The sequence below is a fragment of the Athalia rosae genome, chromosome 1 (assembly GCF_917208135.1).
Source record: "Athalia rosae chromosome 1, iyAthRosa1.1, whole genome shotgun sequence".
NCBI classification, from domain to species: domain Eukaryota; kingdom Metazoa; phylum Arthropoda; class Insecta; order Hymenoptera; family Athaliidae; genus Athalia; species Athalia rosae.
In genome coordinates, this window is record NC_064026.1 from 22,112,497 (window position 1) to 22,135,626 (window position 23,130).

Sequence of the window (23,130 nt, forward strand, 5' to 3'; positions counted from 1 at the left end):
AGACAGAAGGGAATAGTTGATGAAAGCTGATATGTATACTTAAGTCACGTCCATTACCGTGATCCAACAAACCTGTCGAAGATATCTTGTGCTATCTTCGGCCTATAAGTATATCGTACTATCAGGCACCCGCTATCAGAAGATCAGGTTCGGGTAATCTCGGATTCGCTCCGATGTTCGACGAACGTTTCGGAGTACGCAACGCGCGGCAGACGGTCTTCGCGCGCCGGACTATCTAGTCGATTTCTGTGCTGCGTTTCCCTCGTGTATTCCGCCTGCTTTTCAAATCGGTTTTATTGCTGGCATCTACGGCTTAGTTGTTACTGAAAAGAAAAGAAACAACCGAGATTATCTGAGCAACGCAAGTGACTTGACATCAGGTTTGTGTTATTGAAAAGTGTGATTTATTTGTGTGATATTGTGCACCGATGACGATGACATCCCCGAGAAAACAACCTTCCACGATGATCATCTGGGCCTGCGTTGCGTTTCTCTTCACTTCTGTTCAAGGTGTGGTTTTAAAAAATCTCAATGTTACGTGCATCGAATATAATAATTGTTATATAAATTATCCTGTGCTGACGTGTATCACCTTTGTCTTCGTACATTGATATGTTGTACCGTAGGTAAATGAACTTTCTTTCGTTGACTCAAATTGCGCATCATCTCGCGTTTCAGGGCGAAATTGCGTCTGATCGCTGCGAACCTTGTTCACGATCGTCGTTAATCGTTACATTGGAATTTACTCTAGTTATGGAAAAGTTTAAAACCCCCTCTTGTTATTGTTATAAACGTCTGATTTAAAAAGTTGGTGAAACTTTATGATTATAAACTTTCGAACTCGTGCGCTTACTCCGATTCAACCAACCCGCCAAATTCACCCCCACGTTATGAATTTCGATAAATATTCAACGATCAACCCTCGACGATAACGCGTTCAAACCAACGAACTAAAACAAATCAATTACAATTTAATTCCAATTTTTTTTTTTCCTTCCGTTCGGAATATATTAATCGGTCAATCAAATTTGCTCAAGTTTGCATCGATGAGACATCGATTTTTGGTGTGAGAAAAATTCTTATTAAAGTTATTCGTCGTGACAAAAATTCAGTTTTGAAATCAATCGATATACGTACGCCCGGTTAGATCGATTGTGAATCGCTTTGCAGCGAAGCGCGCGTTAGGACAACTTTTTCCTGTAGCTGGGCCGGCTACGAAAAGTTGTCCAAGCGAGCTTACTTACAACTATACTTGTTAGCCGCCAAGCGATTCATAATCAACCTAACCGGGCGTACATACTCCTATCTCGATGCAATGGATTTCTGCAGTATGTAGTTTGAAATGTAGGTTAATTCGAATGAAATAATCCGCTAACAAGTATAATGTTATCCAATCAAATAGCGATTTGAATTGCTGAATCGATTGAGCGATATTTTGGCGTCGATATTTAACCGCGTAACCAATGAAGAGCGCGCCCGTGGTTATTACAAAATGACGATTTGCCACCCCTCCTCTCTGTATCTAATCTGATAATAAATATATCGCTGTATATTCAGGCTTGACAGCAATTACAAAATCTGTGAAACCGATTATCGCGAGAAAATTCTCCGAAACGAGATTTTCAAACTTAATCCCTTACGGGCCTAACGGTTCGATATGGGGGAAACAAAATGGCGCAACGTTTGAACACTGAGGTACTCATTTGATTATCAAAATACGTTACCTCTGTTTTTGCGTGGCTTATAAAGAGGTCAGTTTATCGATGACGTGGACAATTTCCGCATTTTTCTTTCTTCTGAATATCGGAGATAAATTAAAAATTTCTTCTTTGACTTTTTTATTACCATATATGCTGCGAACCGTTCGACTCACCTTATAGTTTAACCGCGATCGATCACTACTTCATACTTCATAATGAGTTGGTTCATATCTGTTGGTCGGAGTAACAAAACAATGTAAAACCCGATCGATTTAATGATATAGGTTGTTCACGGGACGTTATCGAATGCGCTGGGTGCCATATCAGGTTCTATGGGAAGAAAGGGAATAGGTAAAGAGTCGGGGGTCTATACTAGTGCAGGTGCGATTAGCATATATGAGAAAGTTCGTTTTCCTCTGCAATGAGTAATAAGACTCATATTAGAAAGTCATGGGATGTGCGCTCGTAACCACGATAAAACCTAAGCGAATAAGTTGAGACCAAAAAACCAACCGACGACTGCCACATCTGAAATACCCGCTATAACTGTACGTTGCTTTAAAATAATTTAAACCGTTGTCGTAGTTAATGCTTGTCATGAAATTTGAGAACCGTTATTTTATTAATCTTGAGTCGGTTCTTTGACGCGAAAGAATTGCCTCGAATCAGAGGTCAACAAACCCGCCATTTCCCTTTCTCTGTTTGCTCGTATAATTTTGTCCATTCATGCAATTTTCATTGTTGATTATTTCGGAAATAATCAACAAATTTAAGAGGTTATTACTGAATAGACAAAGCCCAAATTTGTGATAAGAACCACATGGCGTCGTTATCTTTTCATCATGGTCATTTCCAGATATGATTGATTTTTTTTATTCATAACGAGATAACGATCAGCTGCCGCATAGATAAGCCTCGCGGTCCGTTTCTACGTTCTCGAAATGCAATATTATCTTTCACAGTTGACGCCCTTTCACTTTAATATTCTGTCAAAGACCGCGCTGTAATCTACTTTTACGTATTTCTCATTTTTTTAATCTTCCTTGTCTTCGAAAACTCTCGGATATTGGACCTTTTTTTTTGTGTTGCAAAGTCACTGTGGTTCACCCCTACCCGGGGCACCTTACACCGAACCTTATTTGTCTTATGACATTCGAGACCGGAAAAAAATGGCCGAGGACTGCCTTGATCGAACATGTGAAAAGTATTTCTTTTTTATGATCAATCCCAAGGAGGTGATTCGGTATAGGTAATATTAAAAACGTCTTGTGATGCCCACCGAGCTCGGGGCTATTGCCATCCGAGCTATTCGACCAGAACATACATTGATTGAAAACGTGGAGGAGTCGGTAAGTCCGAATTTGCTTGCATGGTATGAGCCAGCTACAGTTGACGAAATAAATTTGACGTACGTATTATTCTGTTTCATCGAACTATCTGATTATTCCATTTTTTCTTCGTGACAAGATGATCGACAAAGTTGACAGGGTAGCAATACGTTAAGAGATTAATAAAGGTCGGAAAAAAATGATAAAGAGATAGGAAAATAGCTCAACCTATCGTTGAATGAAAATACGCTTTACTTTTCAATTCAAGTTCGGTGACGCGATAAATAGTTTTCCAATTTCAACGAATCTACCGCAATCTCTATTAACAAGGACGGATTAAACGACACCGTAATTCCCGCGTTAATGCATTTGAAATAAAATGATACTTTCAGTCTGACAGCTCCGATAACTCGAATCCGCATGTATGACTGTCGGAAAAGTATTCAGGGGTTAATATTGACGAAGATAGACCGACTAATATTTGAAATTCAAACATCAGTATGTGCCCTAGTTGAAATTATCGAGAATTCAAACTGGCATTAAAAATGGTTTCATAGCGGGCAAACGAAGTACGTTTGTTGGATTTTAAACGTTGACAAAAAAATTACCGACTATCAACGTAATAAATTGCTTGGGCGCATGTATACAGTTTTTCGATTTTCATGCTTGGTTATCGGACTGTTACAACGTTGAATAACCTTTTCTTCACTCACGGTATACCGAATAGCCAATTGTCAGCGGAAATGATTCTCAGGATTCCCGGTGCACCATGCAGAGAACGGAGGTAACAAGAAATAAAATAAGGAAAGAGAGCAGAGCAGAGAAACTAAAAAACTAGAGAAAAATAAATTAATTGAGGGAACGGTATCACCACCAGTACCCGCTTAGGTTCTACCCAATATCTACCTAGGTATTAGTATGCATGAAATAAAACACAGACAGGCTAGAGCACGTGGTACGTGTGAACATAGTGCTTCGTTGAAATTTAGCAAACCTCGTGATGTTTACCGTTACTCTTACCGTACAACAGGCACATCATCGGTACCTCGAAACGTACTCTATACATGATCAATCGACGCACTCTTCCTTAAAACCAATGCGAGTCTTCGCTCAACGAGCAAACGAATTGTACGTCTCGAGAATTTTGTCATAATTTTCATCAAGAATGAAAATTTTCCGTGATATTTCCAACTCCGCGGAATTCCTGCGAAATCGTGACGCCACGCCATAACGCGCTCGTAACTGAATTTCAAATATTTTCGTTCACTTTTATTTTTAAAACCTGACGATCTTTGGATTGAATTGAAAACGAGTTTCGTAAAATTTAATATTCACGGTAGTAGTGTAATCTGTACGTTATTTCGCGCGGGGGATTCGGCTGCGGTGGGAATAATGTTAAGGTGTGGCGGTAGTCCGCGGTTCCGCTCACGTTTCATCCTTGACTTTGTACCTCGGTGTGACACGATCTTTTTCCTTGAAAAATTTCACTGTGTTTCAGAGGATTTTATTTACCGAAAAAACTTTGACGATATAACGTAGTAACAATCATCCATTATGATCATACGGTATCAACAATCCAATTACATCCATACCACTCCAACCTTGTTCACAATTTGTTGTAATTAAGTACTTGTGTAACAATTAAACTGTTGAACAAGTAAATTGATAATGGTACGTCGGTCATCAATGCTAAAGTTTAATCGAATTTCGTATACAACCGCTGACTCGAACGATTGATGCAGGTATCACCTATACAATCGTGCATAATATATAAAATATATAAGGACTGATGTTCACTGGTTTATACATACGCATGTATATAGTCATCATCCCTTTGTATTCTTACTTCAGCAATTAATCTTCTCATGTACTATAGCAAAGTAACAGACAACTTTTACGACAAAGATTGAGCGAGATTTCATCGTCAGAAATTTCCTACTCTACCCCGCAAAGGTTTCAACCCTTTGAGGGTGTATAGTATTGCAAATTATATGGGAACAGAAATTTTGGGGTCATTAATTAAGGGTGTTATGCAATACATATATTACATCGTTCGTGCATCTTTTTCGGGGTATAATTTTTGTTTTTAATTTTCGTGTAGTTTGTTGCCTCTTATAGGGTAGAACTTGTTGGCATTTTGTTGTTCCGCGTTGATTTCTTATGAAAATATGAACATTTCTATCCATACTGACGATGATCACGATGATGATAATGATGATGCGATTTTCTCTTCCAACCAGGCGAAAATTGGTCACACTTTCCCTGCCTCGTGCAGATCCTAATCGTAACGATAAAATAACAAAAATAATAATACAGATGTATCATTTTTTACTGTGATAAAAATAATAAAAAAAATAATCGTGATAATACCAAAATTAATAACGAAATGCAAACTGATGCGAATTTATACCTTTTGTAGGTGATCATTAATCTCTAGCGATGAATAATTTTCAATATCTCACTAATTGGACAAAGGGCTTCCCACCTATAATAACCATTAAATGCAATTCACTCGGTTTTACAATTAGTTATTTTCGTAACATAATTAGGTATAGTGAATTATTTGATACGTATTACGTGTGTCAAATTACTGCAATGGTGCATCGTTCGTATCTGCTCCAAAATGAAGAGAGGATTTTCATATAGTCGAGAGATGTGGAGACGACGATCATTTTTTTTCTTCTCTTCTGCACAGCGATGAAATTAGTTTTATGATTAGTTGTGCAACAAAAATTTATATTACATGACGTATACCATGAGTATTTTCATAGTTTTTAGTATTTCAAATTGATTCCGTGCATCTCCATCCGTGGAAGGAAAGTTAATATTATCAGGTTGAATAGTACGTTTCGCTATGCGTTACCACATCGGTTACAGGTAGATACAGTCGAGTCAGAAAATGTTTCTTTTACCTTCAATTTAACCGAAGAAAGAGTCTTGTAAGACCGTGGTAGATGAGCGTTTCTCACAGAGTGTACGTACGTATACCCAACGCTCGGTAACTCGAAACCGTGTCAGATATGGGTCGAGAGAATGAGAAGTAAAAATTACCTCGTTCTCTATGGATGTTTAGATTGTTTCTCCCATTTCATTTTATTGTTCGTTTTTCGGTTTCTTTCAATTCTGGTCTTTTTTTGTTGTTTTTGTAAACGAGATTAGATCCTCTTCTGAAACTATAATAACTCCCCAGAGCTTATTTCTTCTCTACTAGGAAGTACTACGTATAACGTTGCGAAGAAACTTTCTTTGTTTCGATCCGAGAACTGTCATCTCTTGAGATTTTTTGATTATGAATTTATGGATGATCGTTAGAATATTTTGTGTTCAGATTCTCGTACACGTAACTCTTTTACTCTCAACGCTACGTACATTGATGAGAAAATGCTGTTTGAATCGAGGTTCGAACGGTACCGCAATGGTTATAACTCATATATTGCGCAACTTTGCCGCAACGATGTTTGCGTAATAGTTTCAGTCTTTCAGTTGCAGGAGACAGACGGAAAAGTTTTGCTAACTTAACACTTGCATTCGGTACAGACGTTACGCAGGTATAGTTTTGGAAAAGCAAACAGACTTGCCCGGTTGAAAAGAATCCGGCTTACGTAGCGCAGCCATGACTATTTTAAAGATACCATACAACTTTCTAATGTCCAAAGGTTTCCGATGATTAAAAAAAAAAAAATTTTTTTTTGTTCAAGAGTATTGCTTTATAGCTAGTTTTTGTACCTTTTTCCAAGCTACGATGATCCTTTCCCTTTGGTTTGCTCTACTTATCGATCCGTCGTTCATCTCGCGTCTTCGTATAGGGAGTATGTTTGACCAACCAAGCGGTACGGAAAGTGCGCGTGCGGTACGAATTGATTCGAAGTGGTTCGCGTTCTTTGAACGCACGCGACGTTGAGGAGTGCACGCCGACCGCACGGAATGTCGTATCTCTTTGTACGTACTACTACGTACGTACATACCGATAGTTACCTATAACGTATTACTACGTAAGATATGCGTATACTGTACACACCTATAATTTCCCATTGATGATCGAAGCGTAGTGCGAAGTACAACGGCTAATCTCCTCTTCTTCTTCTTTGAAAATTTTGTACCTGCGAGTATAGATTGCTCAGGTACGTCTAAGGTGAGGTACTTTGGGCTCCAAAGTTTCAACGTAATCACAGTTTTAGTTTCAAAGCTGGTAGCTATACATGAGGCTAGATTTAAGACAGTTGATTCGCTGCGGACCTTCTCCGACGGTCTTACTTTGCCGGTAACCCAACGAATATAGCTGTACCTGTGGGATCTTTTGTTCCATGGCGTCACATGGTACGCTAATACTACCGACGTGAATATACGGTACAGAGGTAATTCTTCTTGGAACCGGTGACATAATTTTTGACTTCCCAAACCTTCGTTCGCCCTTTCTCTTCGTGCGTCTGGCGGTAAAAAATGAGAAAGGGGAAGGCGGAACTATGCCCGCTGAGCGGTCGTTGACCTCTGCGGGCCCCTGGGTTCCAATCAGCCTTCGGGTCTTACCGGTCTAGCGGACCCCGTGAGCTTTGGAAGCGCGAGGTCAGGCCGAGATCTACTCCCCCGCGTACAGGGTCAACGTTGGAAACGAGAGAGTGAGGGGGAAAGTGAAGGAGAAAGAGAGAGGAGCGAAAATCCGTGGAACACGAATAGGAAACCTTTTGTCCTTATGGTCCCCGCGTAGATTCCGTACCCCTTACCGTGTCGTCGGTGGGCTTCTTGTACAGGATATTCATACATATCTTACAAATGTCCTCCGTGCACTGAAACTTAACGCCTCTAGCGCGGGACAGGTTGTTTCTGAACAACGGAGCACACACACACACACATTTGAATGGTCATTATACACGACGAGCCTAGAAAGCACACAACAATGAATACGTAACTCAATAGTGACGTATGCGTGCTTATTCTGAAATGACGTCATCGTATAGAAAAGAGGAACGAAGCGATGGGAATATGGCGAGGACGTTGTCTTGTCTCTTATACCTGCGTGGGCGTCGGTTCTAAACCTGTACCATGTAACGCGGAATCTGTTCACTCCTTTCTGACTGCATGGCGATCAGATTTTTGGTCGCGCTCATGCTTTCCTATTTTTGTTTTTCAAACAATTTCTTTGAAAGACAAAATGAACGATAACTCTACATCGAGCATAAACGCTGAAAAATTTCAACCGAGGCGGTTACGTGACACATATCGTGACGTTATCAGTGGCAAATTGATATCTTCCAAATTATTTTTTATTGCATACCACGCTCGGTTCTTTTGACGCTTACGTTAATTCTACGCACTTGAAGTGGCAGCGTGTATTAGTGCGCGAATGAATGAGAATGGAGTAAAATAGAATAGAATGAGATGCGACGGGACAGGAATAAACGCACACACGTTTGCATGTACTTGTGATTTGACTTGTACCAGTACTTTGACATACTTGTCACGTAAGGCGAGAAGGTTTCATAATGCTTTAGGTGCGAGTACATGTCTGAATTCGTACCTACATGTACGTACGTATATTCCGTTAGTCGGTGCAGGTCGGACACGGGTGAATCAGAAGTATAAAACTGTGCGAGCCACGGGTCGCGTTATTATTCATTGTGTGATGTAACCTAAATTCCATTAGGACAAATTCCTCTGTCTAAATTGTTCGCTAAGCGTGATGACGGCACGCCCACTTGTCGGTACCCGGCATGTCAGTGTCACGTCAGACTAACTTCTCTAACAATAAGCCGTGAATTTTCGAAAACCCCTGATACCGAAGACATCGCGCAGCCTCGGTTACTTCGACACACGTAGGTATGCCGAGAATTGAGGCGAAAGATAAAGTCTTGAAACCGTAAAATCGTATATATATTCTACAAAGATTGATAACCACAGCAGAAACGGTTGAGATTTTAGCATTTGAAATGATCTAAACGGTATAACGTGCTCACTGTGCAGGTGAAATACAAAGTTCGTTTATTTTATGCACATACACGGGACAAACGAACCAACGGCAAACGATGGATTGCGATGATTCAGCTGAACAGTTGTGAGACTTTCGCCCACCGCAGTTGCTCTGTTAGATCAAGTTCACCCACAACCAGAACTCCGGGGCGGTTGGTACGCGAAGTATCCCAAAAGTTGTTTTCACTTGTACATTTTTCTCGAGATCTCTATAGTGCAGCCACCGCGTTGGTTGATGACAAGGCGAGCCGCTAGAACATAATTTATAGATACCGTACCACTACAAGCAAAAGTAGAAGCCAGCAGCCGGGAAGATCAGGTCTTTGACTGTGACCTTTCACTTGACTTTTCTGCTTGAGTTACTTCTGGCTGTGTGTGTTGGCTAACTCGGGATCTTTTCAACTCTAGAAATTATTCCACACACACGACGTGTTGAGAAAACTGATGGTTTATTATTGTTGGAAAATTAATGGGTCTTAACAACGCCTCGTTGGTTTTGGAAGAGAGGATATACACAGCGTCGATTTTATACGTTTATCGAGTTGAGAATATCTTTTTGAAAAGAATTCAACGCGGGTCTTGCCACGATGGTAGTGCAGGCCATAGAGTTTGGACCGGAGGATTTGGACTACAAAAGAATGGCAGGTGGCATAGCTCGTATATTCCGGTTGTAACCCAATACACCCCTGCCGCAGGTAACTTGGCGCCCTTAAGGCAGCAGGTTGCTGGCTAAGTCAATTAGGGTCACGCTTACCTTTGAAGAGAAACGTGCAGCCTCGACCGTATGCGTTAAACCGCGATGGAAAATTCAACGTGACTACCCTTTACACGTGACCTTTACAACGTGACTATTCCTTCGAAAATCAAACATTAATCTTTCGAATCGTTGTTTGTTTGAATCTATAAACGAATGTACATAAATGTGCACGAATGTTTTGACAGTCTGCGGTCGCGTTTTCAGGGGCAATTTTGTTTACGAATTCCGTTAGAAAGTAAAGATAGAGCGGTGTTTACGTACTCGTATGACGGAATATTTTATTGCGATATTGAAAACATTGTGAGCTGCAGCAGTTTCAACCGGCGATTGTCGTACGTAATTTTTTGATGGTATCGTTGGTGGCCAGATGTTACAACAGTTTCGCGAGATCACGCGACACACGGATGGTTGTTTGCGTAATTAATTTTCGGAAGAAACCGTCCGCGCGTACAGGTATTTTTTTTAAATTTGTACATATTTTCTTTAATCAAATTTTCTTAGAGCTGATTTCCGAATTCTCTTCGACGATATTGCGGTTGGGCGTGGGCTGCGCGTGGTAGGGTATGTGTGAGTTGAGTTGAAAGTCCGCTCCACGAGCGAATCTACTTACAACTACGTCCTTGCTTCGAACATCCTCTTTTTCATCATTGAAATCAATAGGATCATTAGACCGGCAATAGAGAGTTATCGAACAGCGGCTATATACACGCGATGACACGGTAGGGGCGTGACGCGAGTTCTTTACCAAAGTTTTGCTTCGAAGACCGCATGTCACCGCACTCGATTACTTAACGGTGAATCGGCAGGCATTCGTACTTTTCACTGCTTACAACCTCCTTGAAATTTATAAATCGCTTATTGTCGGATGATCCGTTACTCGACATCCGTACCCGCGTGTCTCAATACCCGAGCATGGTCTACCGAATTTTCCTTACACCTCACTCGCACGGAGTACCTGATCCGTCTGCGGATATGTGGCTACGCAAATGTACGCGTAAATATACATATACATACATGTAAACACATAGGTATGCGCACCCTCTGTATTGTACGGCATATGGCACCACCAGACTAGAATTTACAATTTGCACAGCGTCGTTCGCCAGTTTCGCCCATCCGTTTGGCTTCTTGGTTTGCCTCGCACGTTGGATTCGTCATCGATGCGAAATTTCAACAGCGACGCAATTCCCCGCATCTCGAGCTATACGTTTAGATTCTGCCAGGCGTTCGGATCGTTCGTTCATTCGTTCGCTGTTGGTGCATTCGCGACGCCACAGGTGGGCTTCGGGTTTCCGAACAAACCGTCACGCTGGTACTTTTTTTTCTTCTTCGATGATCGTAGATCGATGTGAAATAATTATCTCCGAAGTTCATCGTACAATTTATCGATACCTGCGCGCACGGAAAATAATTTACTTTCTACCACGGATTTTATTCCGTAATCGTCATCTTTTCCTCGACCTTGGCTCTTAATCCTGAAAAAGTTGAATGAAGTGGAATGGAAAAAAATCGATTGGGGAACTATACGAATCTGAAGTTGTTCTAGATAATTGGACGGAATTCGTTTTTATTTCCTTCCTATTTGTGTGTCGGCAGTTCGAACGATCGACGTAAATTTTTTGTCTTTCTTCTTCACGCGGTTTTAGTTTGACTTAACTAGATTATTTTATCGACTAGTTTTCCCGCAAACTTTGTCCTTGTGTAAAAACACTGCAACGGAACTTCGGGTTGGAAATCGATTACACCCCCTGTGTTTGCCCGGTGAACCGGTGAACGGCATAGCCTTGACATTACGAGACACGTCTAAGCTTATATGAATAAGTTTACGTGCAGGTATACGGATGCATAACAGTCTGCCGTCTGCCGTCTGCCGTTTGCGACCGCATATCGGAGGAGTACGAGAGGAATATTATGGAGAGAGAAAAAGACGGCGAGGAGAGAAAGCGAAAGAAAGGTATAAAGAGAGGAATCTTGTAGAGATCCCGACCGTGGATCGTAGGAATGGCAACGCGCAGACGGTGTTTAAGGAGAAAAAAGGTCTACCCGCTGGGGCGTCGTCGATAACTTACTTTTTTCTCCTTTTTTTTTCGTAATTGGACACAGCCACGCGTAGTTCGACCAAGCGAAGGATCTTCTTCACTGTCACCGTGCACGGGGGACGTCGCATCCGATTGGATTTTTACGAATTTCTCGAATGAGCTGATCTGCTCTTCGTGACGTGGTTACGGATTGTCCGAGTAATTGATCCGAATTGAGATGAAATCTTGATCCTTTTATCTGCCCATACAGCGAACGTACGTCAGAATGGTGGCCGAAATTACGCTCTTTTATCAATCGCGCTTTCATCGACTGTTCGGAGTTATCGCGCGGCCAACCCGCGATCGATAATATTGTCAAGGAAACATTTGGGGAAACAAATTTTCACAACCACACGTATCACCCTCCTTACAATCATTCCATATTATATGTACAGCGATCGATCTTTTTTTTTCATGTCGAATTCACACACATTCGAAAGATCTTTTGGTTTGTAATGAAATTTCAGGTGACATACATCACAGAAATATTCGTCGAAATTTTAGTTTTTATCGGTTATCATACGGTACGCTTTGCATTCACGCTTAGCCATATTATAATATTGATTAAATTGCTTCGTGACGCGGCTTTTATTGGTATTTTTTTCTTTTCACATTCGTTCTTTTTGTTTCTAGTTTTTTTTTTTTTTTTCTTATACCAAATAATATTAGCGGCATTATCTCGTCGCGTGTAAAAGTGTGTTCGCAAATACTCGACCAAACGCTGAACAAAGTGCAAAGTTTTCAATGAGTTTATCGATTTGCCCAGCTTCGCGTAGTTTGAGAGCAGTTTCATACCTATAGGCACCCATGTACAAGCTCCCCAGGCGCACGTGATGAAACTTCTTCACCTCTTTCCTTGATTTCTTGGCGACGGAAAAAAACCGGGAAAACCTTCTATACGACATGTATGTACCTACCTACTCGGATTTCACTCAATGTCCATTTGCTCGGTATAGATCGGTATACCATTCCCATATTTCTTACTGATACCCACCCACTTTTTCCGCTGTTATCATGACGTCATGAAACGTTCTATTGTTAAACCAACTATACATAATTCACTACTGCAGTTACTGTTATTGATCTAGCAGTGACTATAGCAGGCTACGAGTGAGTCAAGAATGTGTAATAATTTTTATTTTCACTCACTACATTTTATACGGCTTGTAATATTTCAAATTAACTTTCATTTCTTTCAAGGTCGATCGCGTGGATAATGTAGTTTTATAATAGTACCTGATTGTTCTGGCATGCTATACGTATATGGGTATGATCAGGGTCTTTGACAAACCTGCAGCTCTTGAGTGATTTCGAGACATGGGCAGATCTATGGGAAAATTCATGCTGGAAATGGCCGCTTGACGCTATACCCGAGCCATTCACATATCCGCATGGCGAACTATAATATCTGAATTTGTCATAGATCCTACACGTGAAAATGTAGATGTGTGATATGTCTATATATCTGCCCGACCTATATCTTCCAGCACCCACTTGGAATACGATCGTTGCAAAGTGGATCCTAATATCGTGAGTGCTCGGGAAAAGTGACATCGTCAAGACAGGTTCCTCGAGCATATATATATCATATATACGTATGCATATGATATGAAATACATGTGTGTCTGGTACACGTGTATGCATAAGTATAATATAGATACCTCACCGGTCACCGGGTGTGTTCCCCTGCACCTACCTATAGTCGTTGAGAACATTTTCCACTCTGAAACATCTGCTTTGGGACTAGCTTCTGATCACGCGTACATGTCTCAAGGCGCAACTAAATTACCAAAATATAACAGTGATGGCCCGACCGTCTGAACCGACGTAGAATTTAGGTAAACTAACGGATATGCATGTGTACCTATGAGAAGGTAAAATTAGATTTTATACCAACGCGTGTATACGACGAATGAATTTTCCGGAATGAGTGAAATAATTTTTTTTTTTATTATCTTCTTTTTATCGCCAGAAACATTCTATACATTTCTCGAGCTGCAACGCCATCAGGTGGTGTACATTTTACAATTGTTTTTATACCCTCCTTCTCTTCTACATCGCTAGAGCGATAACGGAGTTGACGTTACTACCTATTGCGGTTAATAATTTATTAAGTGAACTGGAAATGCTCGCAATCTAGTTGGTGGGTACAATATTCGTCAGGTAAATAATGTAGAGGCTTTCGTGTTTTCCGTATTCCTTTGTCCGGTATTTTTTGTATCCAGTTCTTTTTCTTTTTTATCTTCCCCTTTTTATTTGATTTATTATTTTTCATTACATCCGCGAATCAACCTGCTGTGGGATAACTTTTTCTCTTTACAATAACGGTGTTGTATGATTTTGTAGCGAAGTTAAGAGATATTCGAATGTGTAGACGTGTGAGTTCTCTACTCCCCATGGAAAAATAATTTCCCGAAGCGGTTATAACGGTAACTACTCACTTCACCGTTGAAAAAGGCAAATAACAATGACTGCCTACCTGATGCAATCCTACCATAATTCAACTTGCCTCTCGCTCGGTTCCCGTCAAAGATCTGCACTAATACGTACATTTCACGAATGAGCAGCCCCGCTGTAAAATACCGTTACAATGCACAGGTTCGGAGTATGAATCGGAACTGCAAGTAATCAACCAGTGTGAAATATTCTTCGATCGTCTTTCATTTGGTTTTACGTTCGTTCATTCGATGATTTTGCTATCGTCGTCGCCGTTGCGGTGCATTTCTCGTGTTCTACTTACGAACGTAGTAATTACTGCAACCGCCTACGCTGTACCAGCTATACTTCTATTACAACGTACGGAGCAGCTCAAAGATCAGCTTTGTCCAGCACCGTCGACCGTGACGAATGATGTGTATAAATTGAAGCAAAGATTCGATTTGACTCTGGAAATGGACCACGTGCTGTGCGTATTTGGATGAGAACGTCTTATTGTTAGCCATAGATACGAGCGCTGTGCCTATATGTGTACGAAAAACCCAGGCTCTTTTGGGCACTTCGTGGACGACTGGGAAGAAAAATTTACACCGGTTTTCAAAGATCTTTCGAGTTTAATTTCGACTCGTGATTTTCTTCTTTTTTTTTTTTTTTGTTTGAAATTCTTTTTTGCGGTGAAATTATATTTTAAATTATTTGAATATAAAGTTATCCTCTTAAAGCCGTGGCACCGGAGTCGACCTTGATAAATATACATATAAATGTAATATGAGAGTGAATATTTATCATATTTACACGCAGCTATACCCTCCGCCGAGGAGGTAGCGTTGTTCGCAGAACGGTTTTCGTCCCAGAACGAAGATTTTCACTGTTGTTTTACAACGAGGATCAAGTGAGAGCAGTTTATATTCAGCACGGATCGTGTGAAGGGTCGAGGCGTTCGTCCCTCTGAATTTGAGCCAGCGGCAGCAGATCTTCTGTGAGACGAACAGCGATATTTTTCGGTAAAGTTATCATTTGCGCCCATGTACGAGATATGTGTACGAACGATTGTGCGATCGACGTCTTCGGAACGAGCCAATCACAAACGAAAAAGAAGGAGAGAGAGAGGAAGGAACGTAAAACAATTAACGAATAGTATGAGAAGAAAGGTGTTTCAGAGGAAAGATTCAAAGTTTCCGCTCAATCGACGCCAAGTAAACGGTTACAATTTCGAAAGGCTTTTACAGCCTTTTATACCGTAGATTGGGAATGAACGTTTGTCGACACCTTTATCAAGGCTAAACTTTCTTCGTAGTTTGACCTAATATCGGACATATCTAGGCTCACCTCGAATTCATGGATTTCATTCAACCTACGAGTCATTATTCTTAACTGTACATGGTAATGTTCTATGACTCGGAGTCTACATCTGATTCATATAGCGGATAACTTCATTAGCCCGGTTGCTGCTGCTGCTGCTGCTGCTGTCACTGTCCCTGTCGGTGCGGAATTACTCTGTGCCGCGCCTTCGGTATATATAACTAACTTAGTTCTATACCAAAATGAGAGATAAACGTTGCCCGGGTAAAAGCGAGTAATTTATCGCCGTTCAAGGGGTAGTTGACCAATTACCTCCAATTATCTGTGGGGGCTCGAAAACTTGTCTTTTCACAAGATCGCCGTCTGACTTACATCAGTTGAAAGACCGAGTCGGTTCGCTCTTTTGAAAAGCAACTCTGCACGGTACACGCGATGAGAATTACGAAAGAAGAAGAGGGACAAATTATTGAATAATTAATTATTAGATATCGAATTAACTCTCGTTATTGGTTCGAGTATTTATCGACAGTAAAATGTCAAAGTAAAAAAAATCGTACGGGCGAACTTCGGAAAGACGAATGTTTTACGAACCGAACCTTACTAGACAAGATTCAATATCCGTCGACCACAGGTCGCATTATTCTTATTTAGCCAAGGGGTCTAAAGCCCCGGGTATCAGCTACGTTGAGTTTTATTGCTGCTCTTACTACTTCCGGCGGCTCTGGATCATTCCCGCCTCCTGTATAACAATAAGTGGCTTTTCCACTTTTGAGACCAGCTGATTCTGAGCCGCGGTACCTATATAGAAAATTCTTTTTCTTCTTCAACCCGTGCCGCTGCCAAGACTCGATTTATTCAACTTTAACGTATAACCTGGTCGTATCACGATCTACGAGTTTATTGAACCACACTGAGTCCAATTCTTTGATCGTTGTGTGTCGTTCAACATGTTCTTTCGTGCGTGAACAATCGATTCTCCGGCTTCGCCGACCAACAATGGTGACTATCTTTCCTAGTTTTCATGTATATTTAATTTACCATGCCAAAATACGGACCGCCGCTCACCGCAACGGTCCCAGACTGTTTATGTAAATCGGACCATTTCGTTTTCAGACTATAACAATAAGGTGTGGTCACATCACCGCTACCATAACGACGGACTGCCGTGTTAGTTCTTGTCCCATAAACCTGAATTGATTACTTATCCCCCTCCCCTTCTAATCTCTCTTTTTTTTCTGCTCGTTAATTTTGAATGTACCGTTATTTCCCGATCTTTGTTGTATCGGTATGAGAAATTGCGCGATAAGTTTTACCGGAGCAACAAGAGAACGAGTGAATGAGGTCTAATTATGATGGAACTTCATCGCTGTAACAGAGACGAATGTTGGCAATAGAATGATCACCTATGTTCAATTAAATTCCATGGCTCTGGTTCAAGTGGAAAAAGAAAGACACACAGGAGGAGACATCGAAAAATGTTTATTACAATCACATCAAATTGATCATGCTGTTGTAGAAAACTCGAAACCGCGTCGTTGAATGAATTCGGTAGAACATTTTTGTTTTTCGTTGTTAAGGTGGTTTGTCTTTAAAAGTGCGAGAACGCAACGGCTGAGCTGTATCAGTTTAAGTTGCTCTCTTCAACCAGTGCGCTGTTTCATATAATGGTATATACCTACCTACCGGTATACGTACACTACTCACCTCTTTCTGAGGTTGTAAAACTTTTAAGCTCTTAATTCCGGGCAAAAGCTTTCAGGTTGTATAGGTACAGCTATCTGACTCGGTCCTCGCTGGTTCGAAAGAGGGGCAAAAGACTCAGCACCTTGCCGAACCAAGTTAATCATTCTACGAAAGAAGCAAGAGATATTTGATATTGGTCTCTGTAACCGTAGCATGCTAGGAAGTGGTTTTTTTTCCTGCCTCTTCCAGAATCACTTTACGAAAAAATTTCTTGTAGTTTTTGGGTCAGAAAAATTTGCTCTCCAATAAAAATTATTCTTTCAATTTCAGTAGCCTTAGATCGTGTCTGCATTGCGATCGTTCTCATTGACAAAGTTGTCCGGTATAAGCAGGCAATCCGCAATTTAGGGTAACACGAGAAAAATAACTTCTAGTCTTATACGGTTCAACGGAGGTGCAAACAACCTACATGACCATCGTGACAGCGGCTCAACCTGTTTCTTTCGATTAGTAGGTATATACGTATACTACACCAAAATGCCTTGTCTGAAACGGTTTTTCAAACCACGCAGTCTAGGGAATACCTTTTTCTAGAATGTCCCGTAAATGTTACTTACGGTAATCCGTCCAGTGTTGAGGAACTACTATTGTAAAATTTCGTACAGTTCTACAAAATCCTTTAAATTATACGAGATTCGAATTAAATCCCCCAAGTGGGATTGAATATTGGAATACTCGAATGTCAATTATTGATGCTGGAAAATGAGTTATAAAATATATATATCAGTCACAGCGTTGAAGTTTCTCCAGAGTTCTCAATAATCATCGATGAATCGTTCCGACTCGGTCGATTCTATACTCCCGATTTAGGTCGTCGGTTGGCCCCGGCAGTTCTCTTCTTCGTGTGAGGACGGGGTCCTCGTACGCGTATATTCAACCTATACGAGAGGAGGATGTGTGTAAGTTGTAAGCGGGCCAGGCCGGCGAACGTTCGTTGCATTTGCAGCAGAAAGCTACAGCAAGAAGAAGCGGCAGCGGTCTCTTCGTACTGTGAGTCCATTGGAGCGAAGAAGAGAGGTGAAAAAAGAAAGAGATATGAGGTAGGAGGAAAGGGAGGAAACTGTCCGGACCGGTTGGACAGGTTCCCCCAAGCGGTCGAGTAAGATCCTCTGTCGTGAATACTCCGTTAGCCCCTCTTTCTTCTTCGACGCTGGACACGAACCGACCGCGACGCGAACGCCTCGGTCGAAGGCTACCAGCCATGGTTCCTGCTGCCCGGTATATTTATTAAGGAAACATAGCCAATGTTCTGTTCATACCGTCGAGCTAGGAATAGTTTATACAGTATAATCGGCGGAAAACATGGAAACTGGTAAACCTGTATTGAAAGAAATCATCTTTCTTTTCCTCTCGTTCCAAGTTTTACTTGATTTTTTTCTCTCCTTTCCATGTCCGGAATGAATTTATGAAAAAATTCTGTGTAATTTTTCATGCTGAAAATTCATGGATTTGGAACTCTGATATAAACTCGAGCCTGACGTCGCTCTTGCTGCGGTTTTGTTTTTTGTCCCATTATCCCATTATTTAATTACTTTGTTTTACGTTATCTCTTGAACATGTGCATGCAATTACGTACCCGCAAGAATCTCTATGAATCACCCCTCATCTAGGGCGGATGCATATGTACGTATACCTGTACATATACATACCAGCGGTGGTGATTGCTTACCGCTCCGAACGCGCGGTACCCTTCCCTTCACCGCTTCGATGCGATAGCGCGTACGCATAGCCGATAATTAAGCGACTTCGTGTAGCTACGGATTCTGATGTGATGTGATCTCTGTCGTCATTCCATTGGTATTTCACGAGGCCGTTTGCCATACTAAAGAAAAGTCGGTTACGTATATATACGTATAAAAGCGCGTCGACCCATTCTTGTTTGTTGGCCGATTGGAATAAATTGCCTCGGTGCCGTCTCACTATCCCTGTTTACTCCATTACCCATGACCTCCTCGGCGAAGTTTCTTCTCGATGATTTTACGTACATGCGATGAATCATTGAATCGATACCTCCTACTTACGTCACATTACAAATTAACCCGTGATTCTTACGCGATGAAGTGGTACCTGTCGCGGAAAGGAAAACGTGAAGTTGAAAACACGTCGCTTGTAATAACGCACTTATAAAACTTACGGTTAGATTCACCGGATCACACACTATACCATAGCGTAGTGAAAGCTGCGGGATTTGGTATATTCCGAACGTTTATATTATAATACCATTTGTAGTATGTATGTACGGCCGTGGAGCCGAGGCACACTTTCAACTTCTTCGTAGCGTACGGGATAATACGAGTAACGTGTAGAGTGTAGGTTACTCAGCTGGTATAATATATGCGGTAAGGTATATCGGTATACCTTTGACGCCTTCGATAGTTAGGAACGTACGTACGTCGTACGGGTTCGATGAGGTGAACGCAAGTTTGTACGAGTGTTGACAATGAGAGGCACTTGAACTACTGCGGAAATTATTCGTGTAGTTAGCGAACAATTCGAGTTCAGTACCCGTGTTGATACGTGCACGTATATACATCGAATAATCTCTATCGCATTGTCGTGGTGGATTGGTTCGAGGCTAATGGAAGGGAGAACTTTGTTCGATGGGGTTGAATTCCCGCTTTGAATTCCCCCGGGGATCTATAACCGAGGGTGACCTGTGTCCAAGACGAACACCTACCGCTCTCTTTGTCCTTGATCTTTGGGTACTAGCGGGAGTTTCCGAGCTCTAAGGAGTCATGACGGACTGACGTAGGTATACATGTATACTCGTGTTAAGTTTCTCCGCCGATTCACCTAATGGGAAACTAATTGCTATGGCCGGTACGTCACGCCATCTCGTAATTCGACATTCAACGTGGCCAACGATTCCCAGGGACTTGCTTCTTGAGCTTGTTCCAGACCAGTCGGTTGTACCGTATATATCCTCTAGACGAAATCGCCAGAACGATGCGCGTAGACCAAATGACGGTGAGAAATCCGAGGCCGGAATATCCTCGACTTACGACGATCCGTTCGCTCGACGAAGCGCGTTTCCGTATTATCGAGTGAATCGAAGTCCACGTTTTTGAGGTCCTCGGACTCGACAACTTCTCCGAACACGCGTTCCATCCCGTGCGTTTCGTTCGTGATTCTTTCGCTCACATCCTCGGCGGGAAGTCGGAACACGGAGATGCTAGCCGAGCGACCAAGGGTCGCGATATCCTTGCCGTCTCGCCACTTCTGCATTCGTATGCTCTGTGCACTCGCACGAATAATTTTCCACAAACTAAAACAGTTATTAAAAAAAAATCCTGACCCTGCCGTACCGGAGCTGGCCCGGATTGCGCGCTACGAACATTTCGAGACGGTGTGGTGCATTTGGACCAGAGATTTTCTCTGTAGATTTCTGTCGACCTCAACCGTCTCGACATCGTCGGCTTACAAGAGAATCTTCACCGCTCAAGATCTGTAAGGATTAGGGAGGCCGCTACGGAGAAACAAACCTCCGAATCTAGACACGGAGCTACCTAAGCCACGAGCAATCGCGATGGTGTCGGATTGCCGCTATAGCTAAACGTGTCGCAGCCAACTCTGAATTGTGGTTGAAACGGTGAGACCCCTTGAAGCTCGTGGAACCGGCGCTGTGATATCGGTGAAGTAGTAACAACGAGGTTCGGCTCACTCCGAGAACAAAAGAAATTTCACAGTGCAGTTGTTGAGGATGTGTACATACGTATACCACAGTGGCGATCTTTATAGGACTGTGAGAAACATTTTCTGTAAATCTACCTCTATAACTGTAAAAATCTTTCGCATTTTGCCGAGTTGTCCGGGGGTCAGATAAACGATCTAAGAATGTCAAAAGTTTAACTTCGTCAAGAATAACAACCCCCGGGCGCGCAGGTGATGATAGCGGAAAAACATCAGAATAAAACTTTCTGAACAACGGGCTATGAAAGTTTCGTCGAGTAGTTCGGCCGGACGCTTATCAAGCTACTTGCTGATCTCTCACATATTTGTCACTATCAACGGGTAGAAGAGATTTATGCCGATCTCTTATCACGACGTCAAATTGCCGCTGGTGTTGTACCTACATAACTTGAAACGGATCAATTTTTATTCGTTTGTTATAGCTAAACGTCATACATTTGATCTTCGCGAGATTAAAACTTTTCAATTCACATGGCCACGCGATACACCGTTTATGGTGACGATACGACGCTCTACGTATCACATTCTCTTCTAGGTTCATACCCGTGGGGCTCTCAACCCCGGAATATAACATTTGCGTTTCCATTTTTCGGTCGGTTGCACTTTTTCTTCAACGGATAATTTGCAGGAACGTAGAAAAAAACGACGAAAAAAACCGAATAGCTCATGCAGAGGGAGAAAGAAAAAAAAAAAAAGAATTTTTCTGTGATATCTGGAGCATGAAACCTTCCTGCACATGTATACAATACACCGTGCGAGGGGTTTACACTCTACCCAACGTAACGCTGATATAGTTTGGACCCAAGGTAGCCTGGAAGACGCGGTGAGAAAAGCTATAGATCCGTGGCCAGCTACTTTCCTTGCAATTTCATAGAGTCTAGTTACGCCTCGTCTTTCCACGTTGGCTTTCTTTCCAACTTTATAGCGCTTAGGGCACCTGCACAATCTCCTTGCCTCGCAAGTTTTGTATCCCACGTTCCTCCTAGCCTCGCCGCTGTTCCGATGGTAGAGCACAGGCGACGCCCTGCATCCGCGACAAATTGTAACCTTAGGAGCAACACGGTGTATAACTTTACGCTCAGCTCGACCGTTATAGTTGACTTTTTCCTCAACTGAGATTAAGGATTTGGTAACTTTATATTCAAGGCTTCGTCGTGGCGTCTCGTACGGACCTTTCATACCGGTCATAAACCTATATATCTAATATGAGAGCCTAGGATAAAGACCAGAGGATTTTATTTCTCTAACGGCATTCGACGCCGTTCAAGAATACCTGTGGCACCGTTGCTTTATCTATTTTTATCTTCACGCTCTTCGATCTCTTCCGCTGTGAGTTCCGCATCTCATATTCACGGAATATCTATGCATACATTCGACTACCTGACTCTCATTTTTCAGTCGGACGTAGTACAAATAACGTAGGTATGTATAATACAATCTAACAACTGTAACGGCACAACTTTCGCGAGGTTGAAATATTTCAGGAAACTCAAATATCTGGATAACGGATACGATGACGTACCGAATGCGATCGGCTGACTTGCAGGATTACGGGAATACTCACGTAATTTGGATATCGACACACACTTTTCCCAACTTGATGCACTTTCTATTTTCTGGCGCCTTTTTAATAGCGCGAATAACGAAAAAATTCGCTTTGTTCGTTGGATCGTATCTGAACCGTTGAAACGCGAGCCAATTATTATTAATTACGCAAACAATCTACAGTAATATTCTTCTGTCGATGAAAATACTGCCAAGTCTCTAGGTGTACAAACATCTGTACAATAAACAGCTAATATTGGTATCGGTTGCTCGTTCCATTGAATGAACTTGTAGTATCTTTGAACTTACTCTTTCGGTCTTACAATTAGTTATTGAAGCGAAGACTGTCTGACTACCTAATGATGTACACCACCGATTCGCGATTCTGGTTTCTCATGATTTCTATTTGAATATTCCTTTCGATTCCCCGGCCCCCTCGGAGGTTCGACTCGTTTATGTAGTTGAGAAAAATTGTGTCTTGCAGTCTTTCGCTCTATAGAGCACCAATCAAATAACAATCGTGATTTTCAAAGACCGCAACTGCATTGAAACAATAATTATGATAACGATAACAATAATTTTTCACA

At 41.7% G+C, this 23,130-nt stretch overlaps 1 protein-coding gene across 4 annotated transcripts in view; it reads left to right on the forward strand.

Moving 5' to 3' along the window:
- Window positions 1-202: 202 nt before the first annotated feature.
- The window catches only part of LOC105691325 (fasciclin-3), a 225,933-nt gene continuing 203,005 nt past the window's right edge, over window positions 203-23,130 (forward strand). For all 4 annotated transcript variants that reach the window (XM_048659025.1, XM_048659005.1, XM_048659012.1 and 1 more), the window contains exon 1: window positions 203-510. In XM_048659025.1, the coding sequence (XP_048514982.1) occupies window positions 429-510 (82 nt within the window). In that variant the 5' untranslated portion in view covers window positions 203-428. The remainder of the gene's footprint in view (window positions 511-23,130) is intronic.